This window comes from Urocampus carinirostris, chromosome 2 (genome assembly GCF_059441175.1).
Source record: "Urocampus carinirostris isolate Australia breed hairy pipefish chromosome 2, RoL_Ucar_1.0, whole genome shotgun sequence".
NCBI classification, from domain to species: Eukaryota; Metazoa; Chordata; class Actinopteri; order Syngnathiformes; family Syngnathidae; genus Urocampus; species Urocampus carinirostris.
Window position 1 is genome coordinate 59,000,342 of NC_142350.1, and position 22,172 is coordinate 59,022,513.

Genomic DNA, 22,172 nt, shown 5'->3' on the forward strand with positions numbered 1-22,172 from the left:
TCATGTGATCAGCTAAACCCTCAGAAATTTCACTCGCGGAATTTGGCGTAGATGTGGGTCTGACCTGAGGTGAAGGTAGGCTAGCATGTTGGTCAGCTGCATTATGGGTGCTCACACTGGAACTTGCCTCTACTCTATGTGTCGCACCACCTGGGGTAGAACTATTATCAGAGGGGATGGGGGTAAACATGCCCCTGCCCCTGCCAAAGTGAATAGGTGTGTCAAATTGTGGAGCTAACACATTGCTCTGATTAAACATGTTTCAAAGATTAACAGAAAAAAATGTAAATAAGTCAAAATCACAAAATAAATCAGCAGCCTTCGTATCACTGTGACACTGCACTGTAATGAGCTAAACAATATCGCTCATGTAACTAAAATTTCAAATACTGTGAGCTCATGTGGCAGGTAGGACAGTCCTCGGTTCGGCGAGTTTGATAGAAGTCACGGGTCACGGCACCAATGTAACCGCGTTGTACGTGTCCCACCAAAGATCCACATTCACGCTGGACTGGATGATGAGGTTTTTATTATTACAGTTTCTGCAAATGGATGAGTCACAACATTAGCTTTTTCTGCTGGGTTTGATCTCTTTGATCTCTTTGTAGTACTCTGGTTAAACTGACAACAAAGCATATCAAAGAGCTGTCTTTTCACTTTACAGAAAATACATTTTAGAATATCACAATACATTTATAAATCTTTGCATTTTAACAAGATACTTTTAACAAGAGATCGTATAGTGGATTTTTAACGTTTACAATGAATTCAACATGTTTTTCTTTACTCTGAATTTTAACCAACATCATCCTTTTTTAATGTATATGAAAAAATAGGAATAAAAACAATAATGAGTATAAAAATGGGTACAATTTACCTGCAAATGGATGAGTCACAACATTAGCTTTTTCTGCTGGGTTTGATCTCTTTGATCTCTACAAGGGGAATTAATATTTAGTAAAACAGAAACAAAACGAAAATAAATCAAAACAGCTTGACAATATCAATCACATTACTATGCATGGTGAGAGATTTGTCAGCTGGGGTTATAATGTTTAAAATTAACTTATTTTGTGGAGCACCAAAAGATATGTCTTACCTTTGTAGTACTCTGGTTAAACTGACAAAACCCCGCCTCCTGGTCACATGTTAGAAGCCAAAACCAAACCCCACCCCATACCAGCAGATGGCACTGTTGGACTCAGCATTGCAGGACATTTACCAAAAACTATACACATATTTTAGCAGGAATTTCAATAAAATAAAAGTTATTATTACACCCGTTACATCTGTAGAAATGCACCTGCACTGTGATAGTCTCAGAAGTCTGTTTAAAGCTCAGAGAGCATCACGAAGAAGGAGGAACACCCCAAGCAGGTCCGAGATACTGTTGTGGAGATGTTTACAGCTGGATTTGGATACAAAAGGATTTCTCAAGCTTTAAACATTCCAAGGAGCACTGTGCAAGCAATAATATCGAAATGGAAGGAGTATCGGACCACTGCAAATCCACCAAGATCGGGCCTTCCTCCTAAACTTACAGCTCATACAAGGAGAAAACTGATCAGAGATGCAGCCAAGAGGCCCATGATCACTGGATGAACTGCAAAGGTCTACAGCTGAGGAGGGAGAATTTGTCCATAGGACAACAATCAGTTGTTTACTGCACAAATCTGGCCTTTATGGAAGAGTGGCAAGAAGGAAGCCATTTCTTAAAGATATCCATAAAAAGTGTCATTTAAAGTTTGCCTCAAGCCACCTGGGAGACACACCAAACATGTGGAAGAAGGTGTTTTGGTCAGACGAGACCAAAATCGAGCTCTTTGGCAACAATGCAAGACGTTATGTTTGGCGTAAAAGCAGCACAGCTCATCACCCTCAACGCACCATCCCTACAGTCGAACATGGTGGTGGCAGCATCCTGATTTGGGCCTGCTTTTCTTCAGCAGGAACAGGGAAGATGGTTAAAATTGATGGGAAGATGGATGGAACCAAATACAGGACCATTCTGGAAGAAAACCTGATGGAGTCCGCAGAAGACCTGAGACTGGAACGGAGATGTCTTACAACAAGACAATGATCCAAAACAAAGCAATAGCTAGAATGGAATGGTTCACCAAAAAACAGAGACATGATCAAAACGGAAACAGGTCGAAGCCGGGAAACGTACGGGAGTCAAAATACAGAGTCGGGTTCGGAAGGCTTGCCTTAGCGGGAGCTGAAGTTTCGCAACGATTGGACGCCGGTAACAGGGAATCGGGGGGTTTAAAAGGTGGCAAGGAGCCAATCAGCGCCCAGGGCTGTTGGCGCCACTGGGGCAGCTGCAGGTGCCCCTAATCAGTAATCATGACACCTATACCCAGTGTTGGGAATAACGGCATTATAAATAACTGTTACGTAACAGCGTTATTTTTTTCGGTGACGGGGTAATGTAACTAATTATTGACTTTGCCTTGTCAATACTGTAACCGTAACTGGCGGTCAAAAGCGATGCGTTACTTTGGCTGCAGAACATTAACGTCACATCTTTTCGGATCATGTTACAGTTTTTACTAATGCATACTTGTCAAACTCCAGGGCTCCATGCCCTTACAAACTGTCGTATTTTCCCTTACAAAATACAAAATAATCTTACACCACATTTTTTTTTCAAACGTATTTATTTATGTAGTTAAACATGTTATATTGTAAATGTTTTTCGTTATATCATATATATTGTTAATCAACATTTTGTTGTGAGATACTGAGTTGCTCAACATGAATGAGGTTTATTATAAGAAAAAATCAAAAATTAAGTAGCTCGGACTTTCACTGTAGAAGAAAAAAAAAACATAAATTCCAAGGCGGCAGACGCATGCACACAGTAGCATCGAACCGCTTGCTTCGTTTGCAAAAAAAAAACGATACTGAGATAGAGGCTATTGCGGTGAACTCGTTTGACTTGATTGATTTGCCGTTTCATGATAGTCGGTGTATACCGGATGGTACCCATAATTGACAAATTTGTTTTTTTCCGTTCAGATTTCCTTGTACGACGTACACGTCTTAAAATGCATAATAAACGTACTTTGTACGGCAAAAACGTACAGGTTGACAGTTATGTATTACCTGTGTTTTCCAGTGTTAATTTATTTATATAAAAATGTCTTTTTTCTTCCTTTCTGTTGAACTTTTTCTTTTGTTTTTTCTTGATTTATGATCATTTTCTTAATTTTAGCACGAGATGTATACGCATCCTGTGTCTACGTCACTGCGTAGTGACGTCATCGTCGACGGGAAGAGATGTGGGAATACCGCACTAGCGTACAAAGCTGGATGAGAATCTAGTCGGCGCTTCTTAACGGTTTATTATTGTTTATAAAATGGACAAAACGTTTATTTGTTCGAGTGCACATTGGTTGTTTAAGTTTGTAATATGTCAACCGGGAAATTATTTTGTGTCCTAAATGTAGTTTACGAAGAAGAATGCCCATAGCGGTTCGCTAGCTCCCGTTAGCATCGAGGATGGGAAACCTCACCGGAGGATGCTAACCTCCGAAACCTCAAAATGACGTAGCTCGTTTTCTTTTAAAAAAAACTTTTGGGAAGAGTTTTTTATACACCAGAATGAGAAACTGTGAGTACCAGCAAATTGACCCGGTGGCGTTGTCGATGGCCCCAGCTTCAGTTCAAAACCACGCCGTCAAGAAAGCGGAGCGCCTGCGGAGAAAATGGGAAGTCTTCCCGGGGAAGAACCGATTTTTCTGTGACGGACGGATCATCGTGGCCAGGCAGAATGGTGTTCTCCCCCTCACATTTGGTCTTATTGTTATCACTTGTGGCCTTTTCTTTGCGTTTGAGTGAGTTTTATTCATTTACTAACAACTGATAAATGTACATTTTTTTTGTCGGACTGTAAGAACGTAAAACCCTATGTGTTCTATTTCTAGTTGCCCTTTCCTCGTGGAACATCTGACAGTCTTCATCCCAGGGATCGGCGGGGTGCTTTTTTTGTTTGTGGTCCTGTCCCTACTGAGAACCAGCTTCACAGATCCAGGCATCCTCCCCAGGGCCACATTGGATGAAGCTGCAGACATTGAGAAGCAAATAGGTAAGGTGCACCCATTTCTCAGACAGACGGGGTGAGCTTTGCCATATGGGTTTGCTCTCCCAAAGCTAAGCAGCTTACGTTCACGTCACTGTCTGAAAAAGCGCAAGAACTGCACACGTGTCCCTGACTTTTTTTTCGCACACATTTGAGTCATGATCTCTTTTTAAGATACCTCAGGATCTTCATCGTATCGCCCCCCTCCACGTACCAAGGAGATTCTCATCAATCAGCAAGTGGTCAAGCTCAAGTACTGCTTTACGTGTAAGATGTTTCGCCCACCTCGGACTTCGCACTGCAGCCTCTGTGACAACTGTGTGGGTAAGGAGATGGTAAAATCGTACACTTCCAATAAGCACTATCTTTACAGTATTTCGTGCATCTTTTGAAATATTTCTATATTTAAAAAACTCTTAAAGACCACTGCGTTTCGAAAAATGTAGTGTTAGACTTGATAATTTACAGTAAATGGGGGGTAGTAAGCAGTCAGATAGATAGATAGATACTTTATTCATCCCTGTAGGGAAATTCACATTTCCAGCAGTATTCTTGTGTTAAAAAATAAAATAAGAGATATAGAATACAAAAATACCCCAAATAATGTGTGGAATAAAAAGCATTTAAATAATGTTCCAGAAAATAGACACTGTCATAAAAATAGGGCAAAATATGCAAATGTGGCTTTTACTCCCCCGGTGGAGTTAAAGAGCCTCATGGCATGAGGGAGTAAGTATCTTCTCAGTCTGTCCGTGGAACAAGACTGTTACAGCAGTCTATCACTAAAGCTGCTCTTCTGTCTGGAGATAATGCTGTGTAGTGGATATAGTGAATTGTCCATGATTGTTAAAGAGCTGTCTAAATTGGGTGACTACATTTAAAATCCAGAAAGTATTTCCCATGTCTTTCTCACAATTAAACCACAAACCTTTTAAACATTTACAAAGAGTGAATTTTTTAAGGGTGTTGCAGCACTACTGTGTTTAGAAAAACTAAGCAGGCCACACACAGTAAATACATTTTTTACAACATTGGGGTAACTCACCTAGGGAAATACAGTACTGTACTACATTAGTCGATGGTTTTGTGTGCCTTGATTATATGAATGATATCCGGTTGCTTAAATTTACGGTATTGAAAATGCATACTAATTATAAATACACAGTCTAAAACTGATAAAAGAGAATGTTATCAGTGTCTGAAAATAACGTCTGCCCGGACACCCGCTCTTTTACGTCAGGCGTACAACTTACTCCTTATTTATTTATTTTTACGAATAAAACGTTTTTATCCGATTTCGAAATCTTCGTTCTTTTTGGATATTTCGGAATTTCGTTTATTTTGGCAATTTGCATACTCGGCAGCCAATCAGAAGCCTGCATCGAATAACTTCGTGATTCTGTACTTTCTCTTATAAGGTCGTGCATTTGCATATCATTTTCCAATGTAGACGCACAGAGAACACAAGAAAAATGGATAAGTGGTTAGGAATTGTTAAGATTTGTCAATTTAATAGCGCTCTTACTCGTGGTATTGCGGTAAGACGTTTTCCATTGTGTGACGTCATTACACACACAATATTTCATTTTGCTAATTGTTGATTGCCATGTTGCATTGAATGGAGCCGTGTTCTTGTTTGCTTGCTGTTAAGGAATAAATATGCTTAAAGGCTGAACCACAATGTCCTGCTTATCTTCTCACGCATGAGGAAACTGCTCACTCTTACATATCCTTACCAGGAATCGAGCCAAAACCTCAGCCCCAGAAGAAATATTCAAAAGAAGCTAACAAAATTAATGACGCTACGAAACGTAAACGTACATTTAAAGCATCGTGGAAAGAGAAGTTTACGTGGCTTGTCGCAGATGACGCAACGCAAACATTGCATGAATGAAGATGAGTAAATACAGGTACATACCGATGGCAGATGGAAAACAGCGATGTCGTATACATGCAATGAATGTTATAAATAGATTTATAATAAACTTAACTTAAAAGTGTTGTTCTGTTGTATATTCAGATTACCAATCCTTAATACTTTTCATCAATGGGTTTTTTTGCGATTAGTCGTCTTATTGTGTTTCGAGTTGTGAAAAATGGGGCAGGTAACTTTTCAGAGTTGTCTGCCCGGGTGTCCGGTAACTTTTTGTCATGAATTTCAGACACTGATGTTATCCTTTTGAGGTAAATTTTTATCACAAAATCAGAAATAATCTAGAATAGCAAATATCAAAGGACTGCTGATCTCTAAATGAAACTTCTAACATTTGTTTGAATATTGTAACTTAACCTAAATGTAAAATCTTGTGTTTGCCACGTAGCATGAACTTTTCAGGGAAACCTACGGTGCAGTGTAGTCTCATGATTCATTTTCTCATCACTGCCTTTCTGCCTCCCTACTCATGCCTAAACAAGCCAAACTCTTCTTACAGTGAAAATGTTTTAAATGTCTTCCTTGTGTGCTTTGTTTTCAGAGCGTTTTGATCATCACTGCCCGTGGGTAGGGAACTGTGTGGGCAAGCGCAATTACCGCTTTTTCTACAGTTTCATCATCTCCTTGTCTTTTCTCACATCTTTCATATTCGGCTGCGTTATAGCACACATTACTTTGCGTAAGTTCATCGCAATAATGCATTATTATTTTCATCACCTTTATTAACTAGTGTCTATTTGTGTCTGTTCTCTGTTCAGGCTCTCAATCGGGTAAAAGCCTTATCCAAGCCATCCAGGAGAGCCCTGCCAGATATCCTTTTTTACGTTGGACTTTTCCAATTATTTTGGAAAAGGGTGTGGTGATGTGGCATGAGACAAATTAGGCCGTCAAGTTGTTGTCCAGTTTAAGCCAACGCTTAATAGGATCAGTGTTCGCACACGGTGAGGCAGATGGCTTTCATGTAAGGATCTCTCCCTCATGTTGCAGTCTTGATGTCGTCAAATATCTCGTGCAGTACTTGTCATATTTGGTGTGCTACTAAGATTTTGAAATGCAGAGTAAAAAGCACAGCTGAAATAGCCTACAGATTGACAGGGAGATGCGATTTATGTTCAAAGCTATTTTTGATAATTACTATTAGAGGACAATATTTTCTTGCATATAATATTATGGCCTTGGGCAAGAAACAAAATAGATTTGATTAATCCACATTTAAAAAAAACATTTTAAAATGTTTCTAAATGGGTTGAAGGAGTTCAATATAATCACTTGTCGTTGCTGCAGTTTATTAAAAGTTTTTGCAGAAAGTACAGAATCCTTGGTTGCGCAGTTTATGATACCAACCAATGTTTCTGGTGTTGGGAAAGAGCTACAAATATTTTTTTTCACAAACCTGATGTTAATTTTTACATGAAACTTTGTTTAAAATATTTTGTCTTCGTTTGAGATATTTGAACTGGATCTTTTAGTAATCAAACTTTTATGAGAACAAAAAAAATGTGGGTTTTCAATTTATAACTTGTCTAGATGAATCCAAATTAGAGGTAATTTCTGGCCTAAAAAATCCATCCCGACTCGGCCCGCGGATATAATAGCTAGACTCAGCCCAAGCCCAACCGATTAACTCGATTTTAGGAGGCCGAGCCCGACGTAAACCCGAAGCTGCACTCAGGCATCAAAGTGTACCAAACAGCGTGCATATCTTCCACGGAAAAAAAAAGAAAGAAAAAACGGTAATAGAGAGACCTGAGATTCGTCCGGCCTCGGGCCCAAAATCTTACCTCTAAACCAAACCATTTTTACTTTTGATTATTTATTATGGTTTCTAAAATGGATTGAAATCATAAATGGCCAGAATGATTGCAAAAATTGAGATTAAGTATACTTTTTCCAACATCATACAGCCCCAACTGTATCTTAACATTCCATTTAGAACTGTAGTACCGTATTTTACGGACAATAAGGCGCACCTAAAAACCCCAAATTGTCTAGAAATTTGAAAGTGCGCTTTATATAATGCACAATAAGGTGGACAAGATTGGAAATGCATTCAGGATTTCCACTCAGTATTTATACGTATGTTACTACACAAGGTTTTACGGTATGCTGCCGTATTTGTGCAATGATTGATCAATCGAATAGCATTGCTGACCAAAAGTAGCCAAAGTTTGTATGCAACGGAATTTAATCCTGGGTCGCGGTGGTGAGAGTGCCAAATGTTGACCACGAGACCAGTATTTTTAACTTTTATTGAGCCAAGGTCCATTTCTTTCATTAATAAAAATCACCACCAGTCTGTGTAATTGCATCTCCTGTAAAGATAAATCCCAGATGAAAGATAGCTTTCGGTAGACCACCCAGGCATGCAAATTTGATAATTTTCCATGTTTCAATGGCACAGTAGGACAATTTACTGTGCCACATGGTTGAAAACACTGCTGTTGACCACCAGTGGACACAGATGACATACAAAAAGACAATGTATTGCGATTTTGACCAGCAACATTTTTTTGGCTGATCAATCATTGCACTAATATATACCCAAGGGGTATAAATAAGCAACAGTTATACAGTAGCTCTTACTGTAAGCTTAAATACATGAGCCTTGTAGTCCAGTGGCCCTAATATGAAAAAAAGACTATCTTTGGGTGGTGCGCCTTATAATTCAGTGCACCTTATAATGCGAAAATATGTCACTTTCCAGACATGTGAGAATTTTGGGGCGGCAGTAGCTCAGGTGGTAGAGCGCTCGTCATGGGATCAAGGGATCCCAGTTCGAATCCCGGCTCATCCGTGTTACATGTCGAAGTGTCCTTGGGTAAGACACTGAACCCCTAATACCCCCAATAAGCAGGTTAGCGTCTTACATGGCTGCAATACAAGGCCGCTATTGGGAAATGTGGAGCACATTGTAAAGCGCTTTGGGAAGTCATTGACTTGCAAAGCGCTATATAAATGCAGATCATTTCATTAACAGCAAATGCAGTTATTCCTTGACTTTTCTATGATACTGTCGTGGAGCTGGTCATTTGCTTCTTTTCCATTTGGTCTATTCTGGGCCTCTCAGGCTTCCATACCTACCTAGTCGCCTCGAACCTTACCACAAATGAGGACGTAAGTAAACCTTACATGATGTACAAATGTATTTTTCTCCCTTTTTTCACTCAATACAATACATGCATATTTTATGTCAGATTAAGGGCTCCTGGTCAAGTAAAAGGGGTGCAGAGGATTCCGGAAACCCGTACACTTATAACAGCATCTTTGCCAACTGCTGTGTGACATTATGTGGGCCGATGCCTCCAAGGTCTGTAAAAAGAACATTTTTATAAAACAAATGACTACGTTTGATATGTGTAATTACGTCTTGAATAAAGTCTAATGCTACCTGGTTGAATTCCCAGACCATCCATGTTTTGTTGTACTACAGACTAATTTATCTCAAACACACAATGGTACCCGCCAATTAACAGTAATCACCAGCCACCCCCACAAAGTCTTATTAATGTTGTAAAATTACACAACGCAGACGTCATCTTTTGTGTTACGCAGCCTAATTGACAGGCGAGGCTTCCTGCCAGCTGAGGAGTCCGTCCCCGCCGTCTCTGCCTCCGAGATCGAGCTGCCCTCCTTCACGGCCAAGAATGACGCAAATATGGTAGGATCAGCCAGACCGGGGTCCTCACACCCACAATACTTAGTCTATTCTTTTTATGCTCTCCAAGTCGTCATGGTGTAGTTGCAGACATGGAATATAAAAAACAGATCCCTAGTTTTTTGCGTTAATGGGCACCAGAACTACCTACAAAAAGTGAAAATCCGCTAAATAGCATCGCACTTCCATAAAAGCCCCCAAAGGGTTAAACTTGCCTCGAGATTACGTCATGACCGACTTACAGTATACAATTGTAACAAAACAACTCTAGATACACAAATAATAACACACAACACATACTAGCAGTTGAATGGATGTTTTTATGTCATTACACAAAAGTATCACGAAATTGGAGGGCTTTTATATTCAGTGTAAGAAAGCAATTTAGAGAGCGGCCGGCTAGCTTCATGCTAGCGTCGTTAAAAAAAGACTGTCCCAACTGTAGCAGGTTCCAACGAGGTGTAGTTCCAAGTCATCCATTTCATCACTAATGGACCTGGTATTGGCAAGATACAGAATCCGCATCGGTGGCTCCAAATAGTTATTAGCCTAGTCCAGCACCACTTTGCCCTCTCCCAGACACTGCCTGAGTCGCTTCTGGAACTTGATAAAAATCCCACGACGCATTCGCTGGTGATCTCAATTTTGTCTCGCTCACCTGACTTTCCTTGGAGTCCAATTCAATTGATTAATTTCTTTACAATGTAATACTCTGCTAAATCTAGCAGTCGAGGTACTTCCTAGATCGTTTACGGAGGCACCGCCCGGCTGCTATTTGACTGACAGCTTACACCAGCTTATCAAGGCCGCGCACACAGTCACACCCACCCAAAACAGACCGCCTTCGTTAATCTGTCCCCGATATAATGATATTAATGACGACAAATAAAAAATCAATTCATCTAAAAATCTGCGAAGGCGGGGAACCAGCAATAAAAGAAGCACATAGGAGCGAGGGGTATATATATCATATTTTCCATGCTTTATGGCGCATATAATTAATACTACACTAAGGTTTAGGGTACCATACGTGTGCATTGATTGATCAGCCGTAATATATCGCTGATCACAATTGCAAAAAATGGACGCAAATGGGAGGGAAACTCGGATCACGCAGGAAAACACCAGATCCTATCCACTAGACTACTAGTTATACAGACGACAGATAAACGGCAGTAGGTGTGATGTCATCATCACATCATTTTTAGTTACGGTACCACGTTGCTTATGTTATTGTTGTGTTGAGCCGTAAATATTTCCCGACATTAAAGTTGTTCGTGGTACAGAAAAGAAGGGGGACTACCGAAATACGGTAGTACTGTATCGCTGACTCGTAAAGTCTTTATGAAGCGCAGATTTTGAACTCAATAAAGAGAAAGGCATTGTGGGAAGTAATTTGGTCACCCTGAAAGATATAAATTAAGACATGGCCACACATATTCAACAAGGTATGTCACTTGCAATGCTTGGTTTAAGCTAAGAAAAAGTGAAAAAAAAACATTTTAGGCTGTTAAACACTTTTTGTTTTCTCATTCCTCTAACATTTTATCTGGTACTGTGACCAAAAATAGCGTGATAATACGTGTCCCTATTGACCTGATGGTTGGGATTTGGCACTCTTACCACAACTGTCTGGGTTCGATCCCCGTTGCCACCATTTTCATGCAATAGTAGTCAGCAATAAATATTGTATGATCAATAATGATAATACACCTGTATGTGTTACCAATTTTTTTGTCAATAAGGTGCACTTAAATTATAAGGCGCATGTTTGAATTACAGACCAATTTGGTGTTTTTGAGTGCGCCTTATAGTCCGGAAAATAAGGTAAATAATACTGATGCATTCACTAGGTTTATAACAGACAACTTGAGACCTACTTCAAAAGATTCAGCCATCAAGGAGATGCTCGTAGTTCATATTTGAGCAGAATTTCCACACACCTTAAAATAATCCATTGTTAACTAATGTTGCTCATTTTTAATTTCAAGGGAAAAAAAGTGAAAGCGCATTCACTCCTCAATGACGTGTCTACTGGAAACGTGTTTGAATTGCCAGTTGAGCTTGTTCGACTGCCTCCCACTCAAAATGTCGGTTTCATGTTTCAAAACATGCGTTTGCTTTGAAAAGCCAACTGAAGTAGTGGTTGTTTGACCTTTAATGCTGTATACCCGAGACTACTTTTTCTCAAATGTTTGCAGGCAATGTGCAAAATATAGCAGCTTAATTATCATTCAACGCTGTGTGTCATTTATCTTAGTACAAGCAACATATCATAATAACTTAAAGGGACAGTGCTTATTATTTGACAGCTCGATGTTGCTGTACAGACGCTGCCCTACTTACAAACGGGGTTCTGGACGATCGTTCGTAAGTTGAATTTGTTTCAGTATATTTTGTATGTTTAAGGTTTATATAAGTATGTTTAAGGCTTGTATAAGTAACTTGTATTGTTTTGTACTAAAAAAAAAGCATTGCATAAAATTATATGCTCTATAAATATAAATAAAGTTGAGTTCAACTTACTTTTGGAAGATGCGCTTCAAGAGGTCCTCCTCCTTGTTTAAAAAAAAGTGGCAGGAAAAAAGCGTTCCAACCATTTTCTCAACCGCATCAAGCTTTCTTATTCCACTTTTGTTTCAAAAGAAACGGCTCGCCTCTTCTTTACACTTTATACCAACCATATTGAATGGATGCACGAGATATTAAACAATAAAAACGTCAAAGCACAGTACACGTTGTTATGTTTACACGTCCTGTACTCTGTAAAAGGTGCTCACAATACAAAATCCAATTTACAGCAATGTCCGGATATTTTTCGACAACCCGAAAATAATGATCGTATCTACTGTTTTACGTAAGTCAAATGGTCGTAAGTAGGGGAGCGTCTGTAATGTGTTAAGACAAAAGAGGTGGTTCATTCATTTATAGATTAGAAGTAGCCAAATTAAATCGAAATGTATTTGCATATCAATTTTCAGACTCCGAAATGCAATTCAATGTGCTCTAAAAACATTGAATGTACAGTAGGAACCTGTGACATCAAGTACACGGACACACTCACACAAAATGAAGAAACAAAAAGTAAGAGTACATAAAAAAAAGCAATTGAAAGTCTCAAACAGGCATGCAATCTTTTTTGAGGAGTCCAGAGAGCAGGGAATCACAATACTCTACACAGGAGTAGATAAAAGCATCCTTGGCATCCAGACAGCATAAAATTCTTATGTCTGGTTTGACTAAGAGTCTTTTGTTTGTAGCACCTATCACTTAAATAATTTTTTTTAAATAACGTTTTTTTTCCCCACTAGGAGGTGCTAATTAATTATTACAGGCCCTTTAAAGATGTTTTTAATGTCTTAAAAAACAGATTTTGGATTTGTAAATTCTGTTTCTGCTATGAAGGTATTTGTGTTGTACTTTATTAGCTTAATATAGATATTTCACTCATTTTTAGTATATTATGAGATAGATGAAGATGGGGTTTGCTGATTTCTCCACAAAACAATAAATTTCGTCTAATAGTGTCATAAAAACTTCCCTTTAGAACGAAACGAAATACCAAATCCTGATAACTAACCCAGCTTTGTATATAAAGAGTGCTATCCAATGAGATCGGAATTGAATCGATTTTATCGTCATTGTAAGAAGTGAAATGTAACACAAAATTAAAAGATGCCATCGTGATGATGCAAGAGCATTTACTAATAAAATACCACAGTTCAAGATAGTAAATTAAGTGTAATCGTATTAGAATGAGTAATATTCAATCAAAATAAAGAAATCCCTTGTTATCCAATTGCACAATATGGACATTGTGCGTAGTTTTTTGACTCTTGTCACCACACCTCTCCATTTTTCTGGAGGCAACCTTTTCCTAATGAACTATTTTAATCCCACTGTTGTGCTGTATCCATTGACCCACCAGGAGGCGACCTGTCAGGATTTTTCTTTGTCCTGCACAGCCTGAAAACATTGCAGCTTGTATTAGGTGGATGGTAAGCAACAGGGTCCATCGCATCTCAAGCGCTGTTCCTTTTTGTGTCAATCACGTTTGGTCCAATTTTGTAATCGCTTTGAGGATGGTTCACTAACTCCAGCTTGCATGCGTCACTGGCATTTGTTCTCCTTCAAATTTGTATCCACTCACCCTTGCAGGACGGCGCTCTTGTTTGTGCGCCGTACTCTGGATTTAAGTTTGATTGCATTTTGTTCATACAGTGCCGTGCGAAGGATTTTGCCCACTTTGCTGAATTCTCTGTCTTTTTCCTAACTGTATTTATCACTCACAAGGGTTTCAGATCATCAAACCAATTTTATTATCACACAGAGACAACCTTAGGAAATAAAAAAATGCAATTTTTGAAATGTTGATTCCATTTATTAAGGCACAATAAGATTTAGACTCCAAACCTTCCTGTGTGGAGTTTGCATGTTCTCCCTGTGCTTGTGTGAGTTTCCTCTGGACATTCCAGTTTCCTCCCACATTCCAAAAACATGCATGTCAGGGTAATTGGCCGGTCCAAATTGTCCCTAAGTGTGAATAAGTCTGTCCCTGTGTGCCCTGCGACTGGCCAGCAACCAGTTCAGACCGTCCCCCGCCCACTGCCCGAAGATAGCTGGGATGGGCTCCAGCACCCCCGCGACCCTACTGAGGATAAGCGGTGCAGATAATGGATGGATGGATGGAAAAAAGGATGGCATACACTTTCGGGAAAGTTGCGTCATCCAGCCTCTTCCGGGAAGAAATTGTCAAAGACGTCATGTGGACTAGATGGATGGATGCTTTAGACTCCAAACCTTCCTGTGTGGGGTTTGCATGTTCTCCCTGTGCTTATGTGGGTTTCCTCTGGGTACTCCAGTTTCCTCCCATTCCAAAAACATGCAGGTCAGGGTAATTGGCCGGTCCAAATGAGCGACGAGCTGGCAACCAGTTCAGGGTGTCCCCTGCCCACTGCCCGAAGATAGCTGGGATTGGTTTCAGCATCCCTGCGACCCTACTGAGGATAAGCGGTGCAGATAATGGATGGAAGATTTAGGCTCGTCTGGCCCTATGTCAAAAAGTAATTGTGTGTGTCACGGTTGCCATGGTGCCCAATTGGCCCCACCCGTGTGGCGCAGCTGCGGCTCGTTGAGAGATTGACTTTCTGTTTATATATAGGTCAGCGCTCTCTTGCCTCAGTGACAACCCGTCAACGAACCTATGCCCCACGAGACGTGGGTTCTGTCCTGTTTTCCTGACAACCAACTGTTGCCCCACAAGACGTGGGTTCTGTCCTGTTTTCCTGTGATATCTGCAGTCCGGTATTGTTCCCGTTTATTTTTGTACTGTTTAATTTCAGGTTCCAGTTTTTTTTTCCGTCTATTCTTGTCCTGTTGGTTAGTTTCTCCAGTTTTGGTTCCCCTCTAGTTTCTCCTGTTTATTTTCATTACCCTGATCTGTTATCGATCTCGTCCGTCTCTGGCGTCCTGTCCTTCCACGCAAGACCGGCTTCCTAACGTGCATGACTCCCCATTCCCCATAAAATAAAGAGCTTGTGTGAGAACGTCACGCGATCGGGTCCTGTATCTGTTCTGGTTCTGACAAGTAGTCCGCCCCCCACTATGTGTCCGACATTGCCGGCATGCCAGTCAGCACGTGTATTTTCTTGGGTTGTCTCTGTGTTATGTTAAAATTGGTTTGATGATCTAAAACTTTAGTGAGTGATAATTATGCGACAAAAACAGAAATCAGGAAGGGGCAAATACGTTTTCACGGCAGTGTACACATTGACGAGGTTGTGAGCTAACGTGCTCTGTTTTACCAGTTGAGGAGTCAGGAAGATTTCACATCCATCTTCACCTTTTTCTGTCTGGTTTCCTTTTGCGTGCACTGTCTGCATTTAACCATCCTCGGTGGGTCTCAACAGACTCCTATCATAATGCTGGATGCAAGCCAAGCTAACATGACGCTAAACGAAAACAGCAGTCCTGTCTGATCTTGACTTCTGCTTTCTCTTTTCATATAGTGCACAGAAAGCACCAAAGACGTGCTGGAGAGGATGCGCCACTCCTCTGCCTTTCACGGTCTCTGCCTTCCCGGCAACCCGAAGACCACCCCTCTAGGCCTGGAGGTTACCAGCACCGTGGAGATATCGGCCCCAGCTATCCCGTGCTCTCCGTTTTCCCGGAGCGGCACGAGCGACTCGATGCAGTCTATAAATCCGGCGTTCCGCTTGGCGTCACCTTCGCCCTCTCTCGATCGAGCCACGCTGGGTCTCGGCAAAGCATCCGACGTCGGGTTCATCTCCTTAACTTGAGTGGATCTAAATCGGGAGATTTCATCGGAAGGTTTTTTGGGGGTTTTGTTCTTACAAGCGTTCCTAGTTCTATCGGACACTTCAGTGTCGACAAAAGCACAAGTGCTTTTATCGAAGCGCTCCATTTTATGCCTTCATGTGTTTTACAGTTCAGAAGTCCAAGCCATAGAGCCAGGTCAGCCGCAGTTTTTGATTTCCTGCTCACTACTTTATGCAAAGCGCTCCCAAAATCCGAGTTCATCTGAGTTGTAAGGGCGAGACAAAATGACAAAAGGAAAATGGTGTCATTTTGAGTTTGTCAAGCTTTTTGGTTCAAGGGACTGGTTAAACTCAAAGACCACACCAGTGGTGGAACCCTAGTTAGAAAAATACAAAGCTAAAAATATATTGGGGTAGTTCTAGACATGGGGTGTCCAAACTTTGGCATCTGGTCATTTACGGCCTTGATGTCGATTTTCATCACCCCACAGCAAAATTCTCGCTCCTTCGAAATGTTTGCCAACAACTCGGTAAAACACTTTTATGGATCTCTAAAGCTGTCAGTGAGTTTCAATATCAAAGATGTCAATTCTCTTACAATTTTGAAAGCAACTTTTTGGGTGTGTTACTCAAAACAACATTGTTAAGGGTTTGCTCAGCAGAGTTAAGAAAAACCATTACAGTGGTCCTTAAATCCTTCATTTTTTTTGTTTGCGCCACTCAGAATTTTTGGGGGAGAATCAATTGTTGTATTTCCACCAATATTTAGCATGCCATCAAACTTTGTGACGAGTCGGGAGATAACGGTTTAGGATATACTGGTAACTTCAGGGAACATTGTTTTTATCCATTTTGAACTGACTTATGTTGTTGCAGTCTTTTTCTGAAATCAAGTAGAAGTGTACCATTCTAGAACTTTTAAAAACGTATCTATTATAGAAAACCTTTTTCCATTTTTTTTTAGGATTTGTACAACAACCAAACAAAACCTTAGATCATTTTCACATTGTTATAAGCACCCGATTTGGGCTTATTACTGAATAATCAGTAGTGCTAGATACTTCATTTAAAAGTAATTGTTACCCCAGATGACTGACACCAAAACATAGAGAGTTAGTTTGAAATTAACGTATCTAGTTACAAATTACCGTAAATACTCTCAAAGAATCTGACTTTAAAACTGCTTCAAAATAACCACATGATTTTCAGGACCAGAACGGAAACGGGACCCAATTGCGTACGTTCTCACAAGTTTTATTGAAGGAAGAGAATGTGTCGCCCCCATGATCCGGTGATCGCTGGGCGCGGGAAGCTGGTCGCTCTGAACGCGGGTGTGGGACTTCCATGGCGAGCGATGGCGGTGTCGGGAACGCAAAAAGGGTCAGTAGACAGAAGAGCAAAAACGTGGTCAGGGTCGTAAGCGAGTCGTAAGCCAGGAAAGCAGAGTAGACGTGGTCGAGGACAAAAAAGGTCAAAAGCCGGGACGGGAGAGTAAACGTGATCAGGATCAAAAACGGGTCGAAGCCGGGGGACATACAGGAGCAAAAAACAGGTTGGAGTCAGGGTAAAAAAAAAAAGGCTTGCCTAGTGGAAACTGAGGTTTGCAGACAGACTGACAACAGGTGACAGAAAGGAGTGGGTTTAAATAGGGACAGGGAGCCAATCAGAGTCCAAGGCAGTTGGCGCCAAAAGAGCAGGCACAGCTGAGTCACATCAGTAATCATGACAATGATAAAAGAAATACAGGCAAACCTGAACACCAACCTGTGGAAGCAGTGAACCCTCCATATCCATTTTGTCTCTGGACTTCAAATGATTCAATACCTCCTCCATTCCTGGGTACTGTCCAGGACATTTTATTTATTCTTCAGGCATGGTGTATTTCAAAAATACTTTTCCAAATAATATGACCAAAATTTAGGACACCCCCTCACCCTATGTGCTGCTTACCATTCGTTACTGGTGACATGCATAAAAACGTAACTAAATCCGGCTTAGTTGCAAGTATATACAGTAGGCAGGAGGTCTCCATGAGGAAAAATTCAGTTCCCTCGTACTCTGGGCTTGAGACAGCGCCTCCGTGACTATTTAGTTTACGTGTAAATATAAACATTCCCAACCTCACTTGATGTTGCTGGCTGAATAAGAGTTGCATGTGACAACATGAATAAATTGGGAGTATCCAGCAAACAGGACACTATGAATTATGATCTGCTCTTAATAAGTAGAGGAGTAACGCACCAACACTGATGAACACATGCAATAGGGTTCAATAGTTTTCCTTGTCATCAATATCGGCTTTAAACACAAGCTATCGAAACGGTGTGTCATGAAAAAAACAACCATCACATTTAGTTATATGGTGCATGCTTTTGTTCTCAGTTGGCATGCAAAAAATAATGATTACATTAAAAAAATCGTAAAGATTTTTCCACAGGTTAATTAAATCCTTGAAATCCTGCATCAACTGGAAATCAATTTAGCATGCACCCTGCATTTGGGTCCAGGAAGCGCTCTGGAAAAGGGATGAATTTGGGTTGTGATGGACTAACAAACAAACCTACACATAGGCTGGATTTCATTTTTCCTTGACTCACAATCCCAGAGCAGTGTGCATTTTTTTAAAAAAAGCCTCTAATGTGTCATCTGTAATCCTATGTTGAGCAAAAGTTGAAGCTTATTGTTTTCTCTTGATAATGTGTTATATTTTTCATCATGTCATACTCCAGGGCAGGGGTCAGCAACCTTTTTGGTGTGGAGTGCCACTTTCACATATCCTTGTAAATCAGTGTGCCACACCAAAATTAATGACTCGCACATTTTTTTAATATCCAACAGAGCTGTCATTTTACACCAGTCCCAATATACCACATGGATATACATTTTAATCGTATAACTGACCGATTTATCTTCCACTATTGTTGTTCATCAATCAACTAAAAAAATAAATGTGAATAACAAGTGGAAAGGCTCGTAGACATCCGTGACTTCAACTTTTTGCCACAAGAATTAACCACAATCAACCATTCTTCATTAAAAATGAACTACAAAAAACACGTGGTATGGACAGCTACCATACCATTCATCAATGAAACTTGAAATAACCACAGCAAAGCAGAAGGCGCGCGCGCACACACACGCTTCTTTAAAATATTCGCCATTAGTAAATGGTTTTCTGTGCTTTGCTATGCAGTGAGCAATGTGATAGCTTGCTTCAGTGGCGGTGTTTTTACCAGTGACATAGGTCAAGTCATGTTTATTTGTATAGCCCTTAATCATAGATTCTCAAAGGGGTGCACAGATCAAAGACTATTGCAAACTATTATTACAGTATTTTATGACACCATCCCCTGATATTCTTCAGGGTTTGTTTTTATTTGCCGTACCTGGACACTGCGCGTTTTAATGTCTCCGCCATGTCAGACTCATCCTTGAATTCATGTTCATGTTTCGTCTCGTAATGACGTTGAACACTTGCTGTGCGAGGTACAACGCTCTCGAGGCATAATGCACAAAACAGCACGGTCATTTTTTGCACAAAGCCCCATTCGTCTGTCCACGCCAGCTGGAAAGAACGAGATGTTTTTTTCGCTCGAGGAGCCGTCATGATTCGTTCATTTATCGCACGCGTGTGTTTTGTTGGCTGGGTTAAAACACGAATCTCTTCTGCGAGGAGTCGCGCAAACACACACTGACACATGAAGAAGAGGGGGAGGGGCGCTAATGTAAAGCCTCTGAATAACACGGCGCAGAACTGGTGCCACTGGTTTAACCCCTTGCGTGCCACTGCTGGCACGCGTGTCATAGGTTGCCGACCCCTGCTCTAGGGGGTCACCAATATTACGCTTGCAGACACCAGGTTGCTAGTCCAACTGGATAGACAAGTTCGAAAATAGCTCACCCAGTGGCAGGGACGGGTTATTGTGATTTTTTTTTTTAGGAAGTTTAAAAATGTACATAACGAAACGATTTTATAGAAAGTGTTTTATATTATTTTTACACTTTACATGATCATTGTCCTTACATACATGATCGATTCCTACATCATTTCCACAACTTTAAGGTGCACCGGATTATAAGTCACCCCCCCTGTAAGGCTTAGTTCATATACTTTTCATGTATAAGGCGCATGGAGTTAATATTACAGTTAAAGCTACTGTATATATATATATATATATATATATATATATATATATATATATATATATATATACTGTATAATTATATACATATTATTGCATTGATTGGGTCGCAGCAGTAACCACTAGACCAGATGGCATATGAAAAGGCATTCGATTTTATCTCATTATCACGTTATTTTTACTTATGTGTCAAGAACCAGAACTGGATCAGGACCCAAACGCGTGACGTTCTCACACAAGCCTTTTATTTTACGGGAAATGGGGAGTCATGCACGTTAGGCAGCAGTCTGGTGTGAAATGAGAGTAAGCCAGAGGCCAACGAGATAGATACCAATTGCCCGAGTTGAATTCGGACAGATTGATAATTAAACAGGATATCCAAAATTAACAGGGACAAACAAGACGGGAAGGAAATCTGGAGAGAATCATAAACAGGACAAAAATAGACGGGAACGAAACTGGAAATTGATATTAAACAGGAAAAAAATAAACGGGAACAATACCGGACAGGAAATACCAACAGGAAAACAGGACTGAGTCAGAACCCACGCCTTGCGGTGCAGAGGTTTGTTGACGGAGTGACAAAGGAAAAATGAGAGCACTGAGCTTAAAAAGACTGAAAGCCAATCTGTCAATGAGCCGCAGCTGGCGCCACATGGGCGGGGCCAATTGGGTGCCATGGCAACCGTGACATTACAGTGCAGAAACGAATGTTAGGGATTGGAGAAAGCAGAGTTGTCCCAAAGGATATAAATAAGTGCAGAAAAGCACGACAAGATAAATCTTTGGTGTATCTGACTTTCCGTTTATGTATATGTTTCAGGACAAAAGGTCTGTTTTCTCTATTCTCTAACATTCATTTCTGGCTCTGGAATGAAAATAGGATGACAGGATAAAATCGAATGCCTTTTCATAAGTCATCTGTATCACTAGTTGTCTAGTGGTTAGGTGTCGGCTCTCACACAGCCATGACCTGCATTCGGGTCCTGTAGCATACAATGCTATGCAATCATAGTTATTTGATTGATCCATCATGGCTAATCGCACAAATTCGGTAGTATACTGTAAAACCCTCATGTAACCAATTTTGCGGTATGTAAGGTGTACAGGGTTATACGGCGCACTTTTAAATTTCCGGCCAATTTTTGGTTTTCAGATTTGCCTTATAGTCTGGAAAATTCGGCATACTGGCGTATATGTAATCACTGTGCCCTTTTTCAAAGAAGATGCTTTTATGGTTGACTGAGAGTAATAAAGCCCCATTCCTGACAAAAAAGTAGTAATAAAGTTATATTGAAGCAACATAGTAATAAAATGATGACAGTTGTTTTTTCAGATGCATTATTTGGTAACAAAGAGGTGTCTTTCAGCTCTGAAAAGGTTGGTGACCCCTGCCATACTCTATAACCAGGGTTGGGTAGGGTTACTTTTAACTTGATTACTTTCAATTTTGGATTACTCCAATACCAAATATGCTAACAAAAGAAACTAAATATGAATAAAATGATGACTCACAACACGTGGTAAGCTTTCTCTCCTGGCTTTGATCTCCGGCAAAACTAATATAAAATGCGACAGAAACAAAATGAAAACAAATCCAAACAGCTTGTCAACATCATTTTTGCCATTTCATGTGTTCCGTTACTCCCCAAGCCTGCACAAAATTTAGTCATTTTATTCATATTCAGTTTCTTTTGTCTTTTATTAGCATATTTGGTATTGGAGTAATCCAAAAGTAATTGAAAGTAATCAAGTTAAAGTAACCCTACCCAACCCTGTCTATAACCGTAAGACTCAAGGAAATGTTAAAAGAAAACAAGTCAAGTCATTTTCATTTGTATAGCCTTTAATCACAAATAGTCTCAAAGGGCTGCACAGGTTATTACACAGACTATTTTTTCAGACTATTATTACACCATCCCCTGATCTGAAACCAACATGAGGGCAAGGAAAAAGACAAAAACCTCAACATGAGGAAAATGAAGAAACCTTGAGAAGGGACTGCACATGTGGTAATCCCCCTTTCAGGATGGCTAGGCTGCAATGGATGTTACAATAACAAATAATACACAGATATTGT

At 40.3% G+C, this 22,172-nt stretch overlaps 1 protein-coding gene and 1 long non-coding RNA gene across 3 annotated transcripts in view; one reads left to right on the forward strand and one right to left on the reverse strand.

The window, feature by feature from the left end:
* Window positions 1-2,702: 2,702 nt before the first annotated feature.
* Window positions 2,703-22,172, reverse strand: part of LOC148372753 (uncharacterized) — a 69,112-nt gene continuing 49,642 nt past the window's right edge. The window contains exons 2-3 of the long non-coding RNA XR_015849560.1: window positions 4,263-4,400; window positions 2,703-4,066 (exon numbers count right to left, since the gene is read on the reverse strand). This is a non-coding gene — a long non-coding RNA (uncharacterized LOC148372753). The remainder of the gene's footprint in view (window positions 4,067-4,262; window positions 4,401-22,172) is intronic.
* On the forward strand, window positions 3,252-21,418 carry zdhhc18a (zDHHC palmitoyltransferase 18a). 2 transcript variants are annotated; one of them, XM_088327326.1, is made up of 10 exons: window positions 3,253-3,839; window positions 3,930-4,090; window positions 4,259-4,408; window positions 6,559-6,696; window positions 6,776-6,827; window positions 9,029-9,131; window positions 9,212-9,324; window positions 9,570-9,675; window positions 13,601-13,670; window positions 15,681-15,827. In XM_088327326.1, the coding sequence occupies exons 1-9, from the start codon at window positions 3,607-3,609 to the stop codon at window positions 13,640-13,642; spliced, it is 1,098 nt and encodes a 365-aa protein (XP_088183452.1). In that variant the 5' UTR covers window positions 3,253-3,606; the 3' UTR covers window positions 13,643-13,670; window positions 15,681-15,827. The 2 variants fall into 2 exon arrangements, with proteins under 2 accessions (XP_088183450.1, XP_088183452.1); XM_088327324.1 differs by lacking the exon at window positions 13,601-13,670 and having other exon boundaries at window positions 3,252-3,839; window positions 15,681-21,418.

Bases quoted from the DNA above. Each gene is read 5' to 3' on its own strand.
- zdhhc18a (XM_088327324.1), top strand. From the start codon at position 3,607: ATGAGAAACTGTGAGTACCAGCAAATTGACCCGGTGGCGTTGTCGATG. The intron at 4,409-6,558 runs GTAAGGAGATGG...CTTTGTTTTCAG, and splicing joins CCTCTGTGACAACTGTGTGG to AGCGTTTTGATCATCACTGC. The intron at 9,325-9,569 runs GTCTGTAAAAAG...TGTGTTACGCAG, and splicing joins TGTGGGCCGATGCCTCCAAG to CCTAATTGACAGGCGAGGCT.